This window comes from Zootoca vivipara, chromosome Z1 (genome assembly GCF_965207765.1).
Source record: "Zootoca vivipara chromosome Z1, rZooViv2.hap1.1, whole genome shotgun sequence".
NCBI lineage: Eukaryota > Metazoa > Chordata > Lepidosauria > Squamata > Lacertidae > Zootoca > Zootoca vivipara.
In genome coordinates this window covers 6,431,796-6,447,999 of record NC_142583.1, presented here as the reverse complement: position 1 = coordinate 6,447,999, position 16,204 = coordinate 6,431,796, and the positions used below count along the sequence as shown (strand labels likewise).

The window sequence follows — 16,204 nt, the reverse complement described above, 5'->3', positions numbered from 1 at the left end:
TGGGAACTGTAGTTTACCCTCACGTAGCTACAATTCCTAGCACCCTTAACAAATGGCAGTTCCCAGGATTTTTGGAGGGGAAGCCATGCACTTTAGAGGTGGGGTGTGGATGCCGCTTAGGAGTGGGGAATCCCACATTCAAATCACCACTCAGCCATGGGTCTGATCTACTGATCTCGCTGCCTAACCTACCTCACAAGGTGGTTGTGAAGACAATATGGCAAGAACCATATAAGTTGCTCATTTTGCCTTACACAGGGTTGGGGGTTGGGGGACGTCAGGCCCGTCCTAGCCATAGAGGCTAGTGGCGTGGAGAACCACGGCGCCGGGCGCTGGAGGGCGCTGGAAGGGCGCCAAGTGAGCACAGGGTTCCGGCGATCTGGCCAGGACTGCGCTCCTTCTCTGAGGACTCCGCGCTGCGCCTCCTTCTCGTTTCCCCAGCGCTGGGTTCCGCTCAGCCGAGCTTCACCACCAGCGCGCGCACAGCACCCAAGCAGCTCTTGCTGGTCCCGCAGTGCGCGTGCTGGTGGCGAAGCTTGACTGAGCGGAACCCAGCGCTGGGGAAACGAGAAGGAGGCGCAGCGCGGAGTCCTCAGAGGTGGCCTCCCGCTGCTGCCGTGGTCCGCTTGGCACTCCCGGGCCCTTGGAGAGGCTCTGGAGGGGGGCGCTGGAGGGACCTAGTGCCAGGGCACTGGATGGGCTTAAGATGGCCCTGGGGGACGTTTCCCGCCCCAAGGCCTGCATCTCCCTTTGGATGGGCCGGTGTGCCAGTAGTGGGCGGGACCAAAGGCTGTAGTGGGCAGTACTGTGTTTGTGACCCTGAATGCCAGAGGTCTTTATAAAGGTAAAGGGACCCCTGACCATTAGGTCCAGTCGTGACCGACTCTGGGGTTGCGCGCTCATCTCACATTATTGGCTGAGCGAGCCGGCGTATAGCTTCCAGGTCATGTGGCCAGCATGACAAAGCTGCTTCTGGCAAACCAGAGCAGCACATGGAAACGCCGTTTACCTTCCTGCTGTAGCGGTTCCTATTTATCTACTTGCATTTTGACGTGCTTTCGAACTGGTAGGTTGGCAGGAGCTGGGACCAAGCAACGGGAGCTCACCCTGTCACAGGGATTCGAACCACCGACCTTCTGATCAGCAAGCCCTAGGCTCAGTGGTTTAACCACAGCGCCACCTGGGTCCCTAGAGGTCTTTATTCATGCCATCAAACCATCCTCCCTCCGGGATGGCAAGAGGCATGGATGCAATTCGAAGGCACATTCCATCTGGACAATAGTGCTTGGGGAGGGTGAAGAGCAGGGCTGGCAAGGGGTGTGGCGTGGGCAGGGTGCCATGGCTGCCATACATTTTACTCAGAAATAAGTACCACTATGTTCAATGGTATTTACTCTTGGGTGTGCATAGGATTGTACTGGTTTTAAAGCCCAAAATGGCCTTAGTCTGGCATATCTGAAAGCGCTCCCTTGTCCTTGCAAGCATCTTCAGAAGAGACTAAAATAGCTATTTTACAACAAAGGAGACCAGGATGGACTTCTTTATATACTTATGGAGAAATTTTCTGCTGCAAGGAGAAATGACTTAGGCCCAAAGCCCTGCCCCTGGTGTGCATCTTAGTATCCTGCAGTCCTGTATCCACTTACCCGGGAGTAAGCGGCTTGAACTCGACAGGACTTTGCAGCCAAGGAGAGGTCTGTCTGGGAATGTGCTTTTAACAGGGTTTTGCTTCATCAGTTATTCACTGGGGAGAAAAACAATCACCGTTTTACTCCTTCTCTCTGCTCTTCACAGCCTGGAGGAGACAGAGAATGTGTGAATTATTAAGTGAGTTTGTGCAATGAAAAAGTGTGAGAGAGAGAAAAGGTGAAACAAAAACCCGCCATGGATTTGGAACAAGCTGCAGACTGAAGCCTCTGGTTGAAAGCGTAACACTGCAATCCAATAACGTCTACGCAGAAGTAAGCCCTGTTGAGTTCAATGGAACTTATTTCCAAGAAAATATTTATAGGAATGCAGTGTTAAAGCAAGAAATCAGCCCTGCCTTTGGGATGATTGACTGATTACATTTATATCCAACCTTTCTTCCAAGGAACTCAAGGTGGCATACATATTTCTTCCCCTGCATTTTATCCTTGCAACAACAACCTTGTGGGGTCGCTTAGACTGAGAGTGAGTGACCTGCCAAAGGTCACCCAGTAAATTTCTTGGCTGAATGGGGATTTGAATTCTGGTCTTTCAGGTCCTAGCCCATCACTCTAACCCAGACATCCCCAAACTTGGCCCTCCAAATATTTTGGGACTACAACTCCCATCATCCCTGACCACTGGTCCTGTTAGCTAGGGATGATGGGAGTTGTAGTCCCAAAACATCTGGAAGGTCGAGTTTGGGGATGCCTGCTCTAACCACTACTGGTCCATGCTTTTGTTTAGCCGTAGGCTTTTAGAGTGAGCTCCAGCCCAAGCCTCAGTGGTAATGGCTGTAAAATGGAACCAAGTACCCTTGCATGTAGTGTGTAGCAGAAAACTCAGGGCAGGATGCTGCAGCCTATTGTGGCTGTTATCTGAAGAGCACACCTGCATTTCCAAACCCATCCCAGCCTTACATTTCTTGGTGTGCACTTTGCAAAACCCCCGATACCTAGCTTTTACTCATCCTAACTGCACTCTGTGTGTTGCCATTGGCTGTCTCTTTAAGAAGCTAGCAGAACCCAAGCCAAGAAGGGAGGGATAAGGAAGTTGGGGGAAAACACCACTGTTTTTATTAAGTGTAGACTGTTGTTTTAGAGAGGCAGGTCTTTGCTACTCATAAAAAAATGTATTCCCAGGTCTCTTGAAAACACATAATCAAAGGGGGAGGAAATTAAATCAATGGACTATTGTGGGATTTCTGGCGGAGGCAAGGGTTGGGGGCTTGATCCAATGCCACCCCCTCCTCAAAACAGAAGATGGGCAGTTTCTAATTCAGTAAATATGTCAGGAATTAGGGTCCGTTTCAGGACAAAACCAAAGCAAAAATAAAAAACAAAAAAAAACAAAAAGAGAGGGATTTTTTTTTCTTTTTTCGAGGCCTGTGACAAATCAAAACCACTTTTCTGGCTCCCTGAGCGTCGGAGGCTGGACTTCGCCTTTATTAATAACGTTTTTGGAATGCATGAGTCTGTCAGGACCCGACACAATGTTTACACAGTTTTCTGGCTGAAACCCTTGCAGTGAAGGAAGGAGGAGAGTCCCGGGGAAAAAGAGGTAACAAAAAGACAACTTTCATCCCTTGTCTTTTCAGGAGCACTTTTTTAAAAAAAGAATATGTTTGAGCTTTGCCGATCCCAACCTGATGCCCTTTCTGATTCTGTAGCCGGTCTTCGTCTCCCTGCCTCCGCTCCCTGAAAGCATTTGCTACGCATCTGGGCCTGTGATATAGCGAAGGCCAAAGAAAGAGAGAAAGGGCCAGCCCTCCTGTTAGACAGGGAGACGAGGCTGCTTCAGGTGCTAAAGTAGGGGGGGGGCAGCAGGAAGGGACTGGAGGACAGAGCTGTGCAGGGGCCATCCTGTAGCCCCCTAAGCTAGTCAGCAGCCCCCAGAGTTGGTGGAGCTAGAATAAAACCCAGCCGGACTCTTTACATGGAACCAGTGAGTGTGTGTGTGCTGCCTTCTTCCATTTCAGGGGGGTATGTGGGTTAGACGACCCTTGGGGTCCCTTCAGCCCTACAATTCTAGGATTCTCTGTTGCCACAGGCAGAAAATTTTCTCAGGCCAGACAAAATGGTGTGGGCACCAAGCCATATGGCTTCATAAGAAGACAAGTAGCATTCATGGAGGGAACGGTTACCAATGGCTACCAGCCAGGTGGCAAGTGATGCTTCTGAATGCCAATTGCTGGAAACTGCAGGTTTCCCACAAGGGCACCTGTTTGGTCACTGAGAGAACATGATCCTGGGACTAGATGGGCCACTGGCCGGATCCAGCAGGGCCCAGGGAGCGGCGGTGGGGAGACAATGAGTGGTCAGAGGGAGAAGAGGGGGCAGATTGGGGAGGAGGAAATGGGCTCTTCTGATGTTTGTATGGTCTATGGTTGCTATTCCCCCCCTAGAAAGGCCTTAGCAGGGAAGGTGATGATGGCCACAGAAGACAAAACCCTGAACTGACCAGGCGTTTTCTGGAGGGGAGGAGTGGCCAGACAAGAACTGTTTGCCCTCTCCGTGCGCAGCAGTGATTGGCAAGTTGACGGCGGCAGAGCAGCTGCTTTGCATGCAGACGGTCTCGGGTTCAATTCCCACAGTCAGTGTCTGGGTGTGTGCGCCAGGAGCAGGTTAGTATGATATATAAATTCAACAAATAAATAAATAAATACTTCTTTGAATAAGTTAACTTTACTGATGCCATGTGAAATATTTATTTGTTTATTGAATTTGTATAAGACGACTGGGCGTATAAGACGACCCCTGACTTTTGAGAAGATTTTCCTGGGTTAAAAAGTAGTCTTATATGCAGGAATATACTGTATATACCGCCCTAAACTTGGGGGGGGGGGGTCTGAGGGCAGTTAAGAAATAAACAGCTCAGGGAGCCAGGCCTAGTGAGCACAGCAACTCTTCCTGGTAGATCTGATTCTGGACTGCTCTCTGCCACAGACTCTCCCAGCTCACTAAGGCCTGTTACCTCTCCAGCGTTCGACATTTCCTCCTCCCTCCCTGCCTTCCCACGGCCACTCTCCGGGCTCTGAGCCTTCTTCCCTTGGGGCTTTCCCAGCTGGTGCCGCCCACCAGTCCTCCGAATCCAGCCAGTCCATGGCACCCACTGACCTGCCTAGGTAGGGCTGAGAGAGAACCCTGCATGCTGCCAGTCAGTGTAGACAATACTGGGCTGGATGGACTCTGTCAAAGCCAGCTTCCTACCTAAGGATCTGTAGAAAAATGGCCAGCAGTGATATTTCATCTACACAACAGAGTGTTTATCTCTCTATCCTGGCACTACCTACTCTGGAAGGAGCTGTCCGGGATCTCATCGCAACAAACAACCATAGAATTGCAGAGTTGGAAGGTACACCCAATGGTCATCTAGTCCAACCCCCGCAATGCAGGAATCTCAACTAAAACGTCTAACAGAGATGGCCCTCCAACCTCTGCCTATACACCTCCAAGGAAGGAGAGTCCATCACCTCCTGAGGGTGTCCTTCCACTGTCAAACTGCTCTTAACTGTCAGAAAGTTCTTCCTGACGTTTAGTCAGAGTCGCCTTTCTTGTAACTTGAATTAAGATTTGGGTTTGGGTCAATCAAGAGAGGCTTCCCCTCACCTGCTACCTTATGCATTCAACTGGAGGCGTCAAGTATTGGAGCTGTGATCCTCTTTGTGCAAGACACAGGCTGCTTCCCCAGAAGCCCTGCCATGCTAGCAGTCACTATGTGTTCCACCAGCAGAAAACATTGGTTGGGGTTATTGCAGGGGTCAGCAACCTTTTTCAGCCGTGGGCCGCTCCACTGTCCCTCAGACCGTGTGGTGGGCTGGACTGTATTTTTTTGGGGAAATGAACAAATTCCTATGCCCCACAAATAACCCAGAGATGCATTTTAAAGAAAAGCACACATTCTATTCATGTAAAAAGACCAGGCAGGCCCCACAAATAACCCAGAGATGCATTTTAAAGAAAAGCACACATTCTACTCATTTAAAAACACCGGGCAGGTCCCACAAATAACCCAGAGATGCATTTTAAATAAAAGGACACATTCTACTCATGTAAAAACATGCTGATTCCCAGACAGTCCGCGGTCCGGATTTAGAAGGCAATTGGGCTGCCTCCAGCCCCCGGGCCTGAGATTGCCTACCCCTGGTTTACCGCCTTGCATAAAGTTTATTTTAGCCCCACACCAGCCTTTATTAACAAAAGCCCTTCCCAAATCCAGCCCAGCCTCAGCACCAGCAGCACCCAGCCTCTTGGGTCGGCTGCTAGGTAAAGGTAAAGGGACCCCTGACCATTAGGTCCAGTCGTGACCGACTCTGGGGTTGCGTGCTCATCTCGCATTATTGGCCGAGGGAGCCGACATATAGCTTCCAGGTCATGTGGCCAGCATGACAAAGCCGCTTCTGGCGAACCAGAGCAGCACACGGAAACACCGTTTACCTTCCCGCTGTAGCGGTTCCTATTTATCTACCCTAACCCTAACCACAGCGCCACCTGGGTCCCTGCTAGAGATCCACTATTTTGGCCTTTATAGGTTGGCAACCATGAACTGAGCCTGAAAGGAAGCAGGGCCAGTGCAGACATTGGACACTGATGCCATGTGCTCTCAGTCAGGTGGGAGCTTCTGAACTGACAACCAGGGCAGCCCCATAAAAGGGAATTGCAGTAGTCTAGCTTTGCGACATTGGCGGGATGAGTGTTTATTTGCTAGATATGCACCTGCTGCCTTCTCAGTTGCTACAGCCGGCAGAAAGGAATCCTATTCCAGGAGTGGTGAAGTAATTTCAAGACAACAGCGGCAGTGGGCTCCAGAATATAGTTGCCTCCCTACTGCAGCCAAGAATACTCTGTGCACAGCTGCAGTGCTCATCCACAAAATGGAGGGTGGAACTCCAGGGCGAGATCCTGCCCTGCCGACTGCCAGCTCCATGTATTGGGATGAACTCGTGCGCATGATTTCACTGACCCTGGGGAAAGTGAGATCAAGAATTGACCGGAAAGTTGGTGTGGCATAATGCCTTGACTTCAGTCAATGAGACTTTTCTTCCTCTTTTAGAAATGCAGTCATCTTTCAGAAAAGATACGTCTCCACAGAACTTCACAGTAGCCTATCGTATTAGCTGTAAAGGACATCTTGTCAAGGATATGTAGGATGTTTTGGGAGACTAGACTGAAGCTATAGAACTGTAGAGTTGGAAGGGTCACCAAGGGTCATCTAGCCCAACCCCCTGTAATGCAGGAATCTCAGCTAAAGTGTCCTTGGCAGATGGCCACCCAACCTCTACTGTAAAACCTCAAAGGAAAGAGATTTTAGATAAAAGGAAGCTATCTTGCCCTGGCTGCCTGGTTCTAGTAACTCATCCCCAGTCCCCCCCCCCACTCCTATTCTATAAAAAGCATTATTCACTTTGCACAACCCATTAAGGAAGATAGTAACACAAGAAAAAAAAATTCACAGCAGTAACAAGTGAATTGCACATTCATTCAAAAATCCAATTAAAACCATTTAGTTTAATTAATTAATTCAACAAAATGGATGAACTTGATCCAGTGAGACCAGCTTTCAAAGTCTGATAGTCATTAACTTCTCCAGTGGCCCCCTGCCACCCCCTTATCTCTTGGCACCCCCTAGGCAACCCAACTTCCTACCCCCAAGGGACACTACCACTCCCTTTGAGACTCACTGACCTAGACCTATTGCAGTCTGGGTCCAGGCCTGGCACCTAAGGAGCCTTGGTCCCTCTGACGGATGCATAGCTGCCAAGTTTTCCCTTTTCTCACGAGGAAGCCTATTCAGCATAAGGGAAAATCCCTTTAAAAAAAGGGATAACTTGGCAGCTATGCGGATGACCTCTGTGGGAGAAGGCTCCATCATGGGTTGGACTTGGGGGCCCTGCATTGCAGTGACTGCATAGGGCTGAGCAGAAGTCCCTCGATGCAACTCTTTTGGGGGAGGGACCCCCCCAATAGAAGAACTATTGCAATCAAGCCCCCAATCTCCAGTTCATCAGGGTTCTTTGTCAAATCCAGGCCTGGACCTGGGCTGAAATGGTTTAGATCAGGCACCCCCAAACTGCGGCCCTCCAGATGTTTTGGCCTACAATCCCCATGATCCCTAGCTAAGAGGACCAGTGGTCAGGGATGATGGGAATTGTAGTCCAAAACATCTGGAGGGCTGAAGTTTGGGGATGCCTGCTTTTGATACTGAAACGGGGCTAGTTCATACATGCACACCTGCCAATTACACAAGCAATAAGATGCAAATGCACATAAATTAAATCCACACTCAAACAATCCAGTAGATGTCAAAATCCATAAGTAAAATATGCCATAAAACAGTGTTTCTCAACAAGTGTGCCTCCAGATGTTTTGGGACTACAACTCCCATCATCCCTAGCTAGCAAGACCAGTGGTCAGGAATGATGGGAGTTGTAGTCCCAAAACATCTGGAGGCACACTGGTTGAGAAACACTGCCATAAAACAACCCCATACAAAGACCAAAGCATTTATAGCAGCAGATGTAGGTTAAGAGATTCAAGGGCCTACCTGTGTCAACAGGGGCATATTGAAAAGCCATGAGAATGCCAATGCATATGGGGCCTCTCGCATTTCATCAGGGAGGGGATTCAGCGCCACCAGCAAAGAGACAGGGCCGGCTCTAGGTAGACCCCCGGTGGCGCAGGGCACCACAGCGCCGGCCCGCCAGGAGGGCGCCGCGAGCTGCGGCCGCCCGCTGGCCGGCCGGTCCGCCGGTTCGACGCGCAGCTGCGTCCGCCCGCCCACCGCGCTGGGAAACGGGGCGGGGGGGGGGGCGCCAGAGGGATCCGTCGCTCCACGGCGCCAGGGGCGCTTAAGACGGCCCTGCAAAGAGATCTGCTTACACATCAGCATAGGCTGATAATCAGTAGGTATCAACAGGAAACAAGTGGTTTACAAGGCAATAATTTTCTTTCTTTCTTTCTTTCTTTCTGCTGAATGGGGAGAAGCAATGGGTCCATGGTTCTGCTTTTTCACAGCTCTGCTCTTGGTGGAGACTCAAAGCTGCCCCGAGATCTGCAACTGTGTTGCCAAGAAGAAATACGGCCGACACATCGCCGACTGCTCCTACAGAGACCTCCGGGCCGTTCCCCTCGGCCTGCCCTTCAACGCAACTACTCTCACCTTGTCCGTCAACCACATCTCCTCCCTGCAGGAAGACTCCTTTGCGGATGTTGTTGACCTGCAGGCCCTGTGGCTGTCGCACAATGAGATCAGCGCCGTTGCCCGGGGCGCCTTTGCCTCCCTGGTGCAGCTGAGGGCCATTGATCTCAGCCACAACCGGATTGCCCTCTTCCCCTGGGGGGACCTGGTCAACCTCACTGCCCTGCAGCAGCTGAAGCTCAGCAGCAACCGGCTGGAGAGGGTCCCCCCAGAGGCCTTCCGCACCCTCAAGGACCTGAGATCCCTCTGGCTGAATGACAACAGGCTCTCCGTCCTCGCCAGAGGGACCTTCAGCTCCCTGCCCCTCTTGTCCCAGTTGCAGATCAACCACAACCCCTTCAACTGCTCCTGCAAGGCCTGGGGACTGAAGAGGTGGCTGGAGGAGACTCTAGTTTCCATCCCAGAGAGGGACTCCATCACCTGTGCTGCCCCAGACAACCTGAAGGGCTTCATCCTTGGGAGAGCTTTGAAGCTGGACTGCATGCTTCCCTCTGTCCAGTTGGCCTATCACTCCAGCTTGGGCAACAGTGTGCTGCACGATGAGCTTACTCTCCGGTTGCACTGCAGTGCGGTGGGAAGGCCGCCACCGGAGATCCAGTGGAAAATCCAGACCTCCACTCAGGAGATGGTGATCAGTGGACCAAACGTGGGAGAAGGGGGCAACAGGCTGGCTGCTGGGAGTTTGGAGCAGCGCATCCTGGTCTTCAAGAACGGCTCGATGGCCATCCCTGAGTTCAGCAAGGCTGATGAGGGCATCTACACCTGCCAGGCCTTGAATGATGTGGGGTCTCGGGAGGCCTCGGTCAATGTGGCCTTGGCCGGTTCGAAGAATCCTGCCGGGGACATCATCCGGAACAACATCCAAGCCAGCGAGCCCCAAACTGAACCTTGTGAGAAAGAGGAGTCCCCCAAGTCGGAAGACAAGTTCGTGGTGATCTACCTTACCCCCGTGGTGCCGATGACCAGCAATGAGGGAGTCACCCTGTGGGAGCCACAGGCCTGGGCTGGCGTCCTTCTGCTTCCACTGCTCACTCTTTATGGCTGAGACACTTGTAGCCTGGTATCATGCGTTAGGAACGTAGTGCTGCATTATTGGAGGCGAGGCTGAGATATTATTTATTGCATTTATATCCCACCAGTTTCTCCCAGGAGCTCAAGGTAACGTAGTTAGTTCTCGCCATAACCCATTTTATCCCTACAACAACAACAACCCTGTGAGGGAGGTTAGGCTGAGAGGCAGTGATGTTAATGGCCAAGTAGGTGTTTGAAACTTGGTCTCTCTCAGGTCCTGGTCCAACACTCTAACCACTACGTGTCACTACCCCCTGGTTGCAAAGCAGAGCTGTCAAAGTTAAATCGTCATTCCTCCTTCCAGGAAACCTTGAGAACTGTAGTTCCCCATGTAGGGATTAGAGTCCACTAACACAGAATCCTCAGCAACTTAGAAAGAAGCCATGGCATTGCAGTAGGAAAAGTGACTGAGCTTGTTTTAAACATTTAATTTTTGTGGGAAGGACTTGATTTCTTCCATTTTAGTCTCATAACTGTAATTTGTTTCAAACTCCCCCCCCCAAAGTGTATTTTTAACTGCTGTGACCAGCAATGGGTGAGGGATAAATCCTGATCTTCGTTGTATTCAATGCTGTGTTCACAAACAACAATCTAACATTTTCAAAGAGAGGATCACCATAGTTCCAGTCATTGTGCTTAACATTTGCAAAAAAAGAAGGCAAGATTGCAGTTTATTCCCGCTATGACTAACCATACTTTAAATATTCAAAGAAATCTGTCTTCTGCATCACCACTGAAAGGCCGAACAAGACAGAACATTAAATGCATCTTTTCATTTAACATTTGTGTGTGTGTTTCAGTACAACTTGTATCAGAGTGGGACTGAAATTTAATGGGATCAGAGCACAGGTATAGAGGAGAGATGTAACCATTTCCTTCCCTGCTATGGCCCTCAGAAAAGTCCCTGTTCTGAAGCTGGCATTTGCTGTGTGTGTGTGTATGTGTGTGTGTGTGTGTCCAATGGATCTCCAGAGGAGATTCCCTGCCAATGCAAATATCACCTTCAGGGCAGGCCTTAAATTCAGGGGAGGAAAAGGTTAAATTCTGTGGGAATGTTAGGGATGTGGATTAGGATATATTATTAGATAGATCCTATCCAATTTGTGTTATCAAGCTTCCAATATCAGCAGAGTGACATTCCCCTTTTGTGCGCAGCAAAACGTGAGCGTTAGGTTCGTTAGAACCTCTACAACAATATTATACTTCCTGGCAAATCCCCTTTTACCCTCTTTAAAGAAATACACAACACAGTGTTTATAAAATAAGATAGAGTTTACTTACAGGTTCATCCTGAGTTAACAGCATAATCTCAGAAAGGCAGGCTTACATAGAAAAGTTACGAATATGTACATGTGGAGTCTACTTGGTAGAGTAAGGCTCCTTCTGGTCTCTCTCTTGGCAGCAGGCCGAGAGGGAGAACCATCCAAACTGGAGATTCTCTGGAGATGTGTTCCCATTGAAGAAGAGATGGCTAAGAGAGAGAATGGCTGCTGGCTAGGGGCTTTTATCTGCCAGCTAATCCATCTCATCTGCATGTCTGGAGGAACAGGAAACTGAACTTAGTCAGGTGTTCCTCCAGGTGAGTTCCTCTTAGTGGACACTCTAGGAACTGTTGTGACTTGTCTGCCCCAGTATTCCATCCCACAAATTCGTTACCCATTCCTTATTCTTATTCTGATATATCATCAGTCCCTCCTTTCCTGCACTGATGCCATTTGCATTTATAAAAAACATTGCAGGCATGGCCACTCTTTTGAGCAATGGTTGGAATTGTGGTTTGGTTTTTATGCAGTGAGTAATGAGAAGGATATAGGACTCTGCCTTCTGCTGGACTTCCCCAACATGGCGCAGAAAAGGCGAGTAAGAGGCAATGTGATAGAAATGTATAAACTTATTCATGGCCTGGAGAAAGTGGATAGAGAAATGTTTTTCTCCCTCTTAGACTGCTAGAACTCATCGATATCCAGTGAAGCTGTATGTTGAAAGTTTCAGGATGGCTAAAAGAAAGCCCTTCTTCACGCAGCGCAGTGTTAAACTGTGGAACACCTTGCTGCAGGGGACTTTTATTGCCACCAACCTGGATGGCTTTAAAAGAGGATTAGACAAATTCATGGAGGAGGAGAGAGCTATGGATTGGCTCCTAGCCAGGATGGCTCTGCTGTGTCTCCACAGTCGGAGGGAGCAGTGCTTCTCAATGCCAGGTGCCGGAGACAGCAGGAGGGGAGAGAGCAGCTCTTCTGCTCAGGTCCTGGCTGTGGGTTTCTCACTGGGGCACCTGGCTGGCCCCTGTGTGAGAACAGGGTGCTAGACTAGGTGGGCCATTGGCCTGATGCAGCAGGCTCTACTAAAGTTCATATGCCCTCCAAACAGCCCAAGGTTAGGGATTATGCAGTGCCGTTGCCACTGGGGTGGGTTTTTGCCCCGAGTGAAGCCTCCAGAGGGGCACCAGCCTGTTTGCATGTGGCAAATGCACATGGGGGTGCCAAACTGGTGAAACAAAGCCTAGTTTTGCCCCAAACCACTGAGCCTAGGGCTTGCTGATCAGAAGGTCGGCGGTTCGAATCCCTGTGACGGGGTGAGCTCCCGTTGCTCGGTCCCAGCTCCTGCCAACCTAGCAGTTCGAAAGCACATCAAAATGCAAGTAGATAAATAGGAACCGCTCTGGCGGGAAGGTAAACAGCGTTTCCGTGTGCTGCTCTGGTTCACCAGAAGCGGCTTTGTCATGCTGACCACATGACCTGGAAGCTATACGCTGGCTCCCTCGGCCAATAATGCGAGATGAGCGTGCAACCCCAGAGTCGGTCACGACTGGACCTAATGGTCAGGGGTCCCTTTACCTTTACCTTTCCCTATGGGAGCTGCAGTCCCTAAACACCAGGAGGGCCAGAGGTTCTCTACCCTGAGTTTAAAAGAATCCTTCCGCAGCTAAGGAAGGATCCTGGCCTGGCTGGAAGAGACCCATGCATGAGATCTGGAGAATTGCTAGGCACATTGGAACAATAGGCTTCCTCAACGTGGTGCCCACCACCCTCAGGCGTTCTTGGACTCCAACTCCTTCCATCCCTGGCCTTTGGCCTTTCTGGCTGGGGCTGATGGGAGTCGGAGTCCAACCGTGTCTGGACGGCCACAGGCTTCCGCATCCCTCCTGTAGAGAATGGCACTGAGGTTTATCTATTTCTTCAGACATTTCCCGGCCACTTTTGAGTCCTCATAAGGCAGCTGAAACAAATATAAAATGCCTTAAAACACACACGTGCACATACTCTCAAAGCAGTGATAAAACAGCAGCTGCCCCAGTCACAATGTCTAGATAAACAGCACCCTCAAAAAAGGGAACCAGAGATGAGAAATTTGGAATGTTGAGGAATCAGCAGCTGCCCTGTATCACTTAACAGTCACGGTTCCCCCCCCCCCAAAAAATCATGGGAGCTGTAGTTTGTTAAGCATACTGAGAATTGTAGCTCCTAACAACTCTCAGGAAGGCGGCGGCGCAGTGGGGGGGGGCTGTGGAGCACATTTTTTCAGGGGGCTCAACCAGGTGTCCCCTCACAGGCTCCCTCTTCGCCGGCAGTAGCTCCATCGCCGGGCCAAGCCAGCAGCTCCGGCAGTGAGAGGAGAGTACCCTGGGTGGTGTTGACATACATCCCACTACTGGAGGAAGAATTGCCTCTGAGACCATTTGCAGTTGTTGGGTGCATACACAGAATATCTAAAACCATTTTTTTTTTGTTCAAAGCTAAATCATGCAGCTTAAAGCAAATTCATGCAGATTTGATTGCTTGATTAAATAGAGTGAAGCTTAATCAACGTAAGGATTCTTTATAATCAGGTGATAGCTGTCGTTCTCTGGGGAGAGATGGTAAATCTGCAGAACATTCTATTCCCTTTGGCAGCAAAGCAAACCATTTGGATTGAGTATGTTTGTTTTGTCACAACAAGGTAAATTGCTCAGCGGCTGACAGGTGCTGGATGCATCACAATTCTGGTTATTGGCAATATCAAGGCTGCATTATATTCATAAACATGGCACCTGGCCAAGTGTACAGCTCCACTCACACTACTCAGGCATCATCCTGGAGCGGATGGATTAACCAGCAGCCAATTAGGCAGCAGAGCAAAGCCCCAGGCTGGAGTCCAAAATGACCACCAAAACCATCAAGAGGAGGGAGTGCCTCCCCTGTGAAGAATGGTTGCAGCTCTTGTGACTTCTTAGTTTACAGCAAAGGTGAGGAAGAGGCGATATGACGGAGGTTTCTAATATTAAGAATGGCATAGAGAATGTGGATAGGGAAAAAGTTTTCCTTTCTCTCATAACACCAGAACTCATGAACATCCCATGAAACTGAATTCAGGGCAGATAGACAAAAGGACGTCTCCACACACTGCAAAGTTAAACGATGGAACTCACTGCTGGATGGGCTTAAAAGAGGATTGGAGGAGAGGGCTAGCAATGGCTACTAGCCAGGATGGCTCTGCTCTGCCCCCACATCTGGAGGCAGCAATGCTTTTGAATCTGTTGCTGCAAGCTGCAGGAAGGAAAGGGCTCCTGTGCTCGGATTCTGCTTGCAGGCTTCCCATCTTGGCCATTGGTTGGGCACTGTGAGAACAGGAGGCTGGACTAGGTGGCCCACTTGCCTCACGCAGCAGGCTATTCTTGTGTTCTTATCTAAAGGGAGCTTTGGGTGGCAAATGGGCCCAATTCACTCTCCTGCTTCCTTAAGTTGGCAGCCGTCTGTCTCGAGAGACAATAGAGTGTGGGGCTGAAGTCAAGCCACTACAATGGCAGTGACCCTCTTTGGGACACAAGGCTGGGTGGTGTATGGAGGTCCTGGGCTGCCCAGATGATGGGACCTCCCTCTTGGTCTCACTATATTTGTCACCAGCGTGGCTGCAGGAGATGCTGAAAGGAGGTGTACAAGGTGCCATCCAGTTGTCTTGGGGACTCCAAATTTGTGTAGCCTTTTCTTTTCCTGAAGATATTCTGCAAGGCAGCAGAGTTTTAGCACCAGAATTTTCCTTCTCCTAGATGGACTGTTTTCCCAGGTCGATGAGCCTCATCTGACCCTCACTTCCCTCTACAGTAAGGGCAAAAACTGCCTTCTTGACCACTGGACCTTCAAGACCTCTTGGCCTTGTCTGCTCAATGCGCCAGAGCCTGTCTTTGCATGCAGGGGAAGTCCCTAAGTCACCAAGCGTTTGAGACCCATTGGATATCCTTCACCTGGCTTAGCCGGCCAGTCAAAGCTGCTCCAGGGACAGTGGCCGCTGTTGCCTGTGGACAGCTTCTAGGAGCCACAGGGGAGAGCTGTGTGCAGGGTGGGGACCTGGGGACCAAAGGTGGACAATTGCCCCAGAAGGAGCGCGACATGACCTCCCCACAACACCTGATACATCCCTTTTAATTCTTTTAATTGTGGGTTGTTTTATGGAAAAGGCTACACAGCCAAACCCAAATGAATGACCTTGAGAAGTAGCTTTGGTTTCATCTCTGGATACAGGATTGAATGAACTGATGATGATGATGATGATGGGAATATGGTCAAGGCCACGTCATTAGGATCACCTACCATTTGCCTCTCCATGACTGTCGCCACCGCTAACGGCGCTGTTGCTCCCGCCGCTGCCGAAGCAGCAGACGCGTGGCAGTAGGCGCGTGGTGCCACTCTAGGCAGGAATCTCGCTGATTCTGCTTCATGGGCAAGCAGAGGAGGAGAGGAAGCTCAATGGCCGCGCGCTACTGCCGCCCCGCCGCCCCACCACCAGGCCCCTGTGGCTGCACTCAGAGCCACAGCAGCAGCGTGCGCTGGCAGCGCCCCCTCCATTTTGGTGCCCTAGGCAACTGCCTAGTTCACCTTAATGGACGCACCGGCCCTGCTTTGCAATGTTTCTTTTTAAAAACCCTCATGAAAATCCATTTGCATAGTTGCATGAATTTCTGCTGCTATACACATTTTTATATGCAATTCCCCCTAATATACAATTTTCTTTGCAAAGCAATTTCCCCTAATATACTGGATGTTTGAATGCAATTTCCATTATGTGTAGGTTCTGACACACACTTCCCCCATTGTATACTCACTTTTGTACACATTACTCTGTTGGCGAATTGCATTGCAAAATTTGGAGACATGCTGCTTCTGAAAGAGGGCTGCCTTTCAGCGTTGTACCCAAGTATGAATTTGGTAGGTTCACCTGGAACTGCAAACTAAATCGAATTTCTTCCCCATCTGATCTGCACATTGGCTGTAGA

The 16,204-nt window shown here is 50.1% G+C and overlaps 1 protein-coding gene across 2 annotated transcripts; it reads left to right on the top strand.

Annotated features, from left to right (window-relative positions):
- The first annotated feature begins 2,757 nt into the window (after positions 1-2,757).
- ISLR (immunoglobulin superfamily containing leucine rich repeat) lies at positions 2,758-10,734 on the top strand. Of its 2 annotated transcripts, XM_088657915.1 has the most exons (3): positions 3,147-3,246; positions 4,091-4,309; positions 8,670-10,734. In XM_088657915.1, the coding sequence occupies exons 2-3, from the start codon at positions 4,249-4,251 to the stop codon at positions 9,926-9,928; spliced, it is 1,320 nt and encodes a 439-aa protein (XP_088514041.1). In that variant the 5' UTR covers positions 3,147-3,246; positions 4,091-4,248; the 3' UTR covers positions 9,929-10,734. The 2 variants fall into 2 exon arrangements, with proteins under 2 accessions (XP_034968333.3, XP_088514041.1); XM_035112442.3 differs by lacking the exon at positions 4,091-4,309 and having other exon boundaries at positions 2,758-3,246.
- The last annotated feature ends 5,470 nt before the right edge of the window (positions 10,735-16,204 follow it).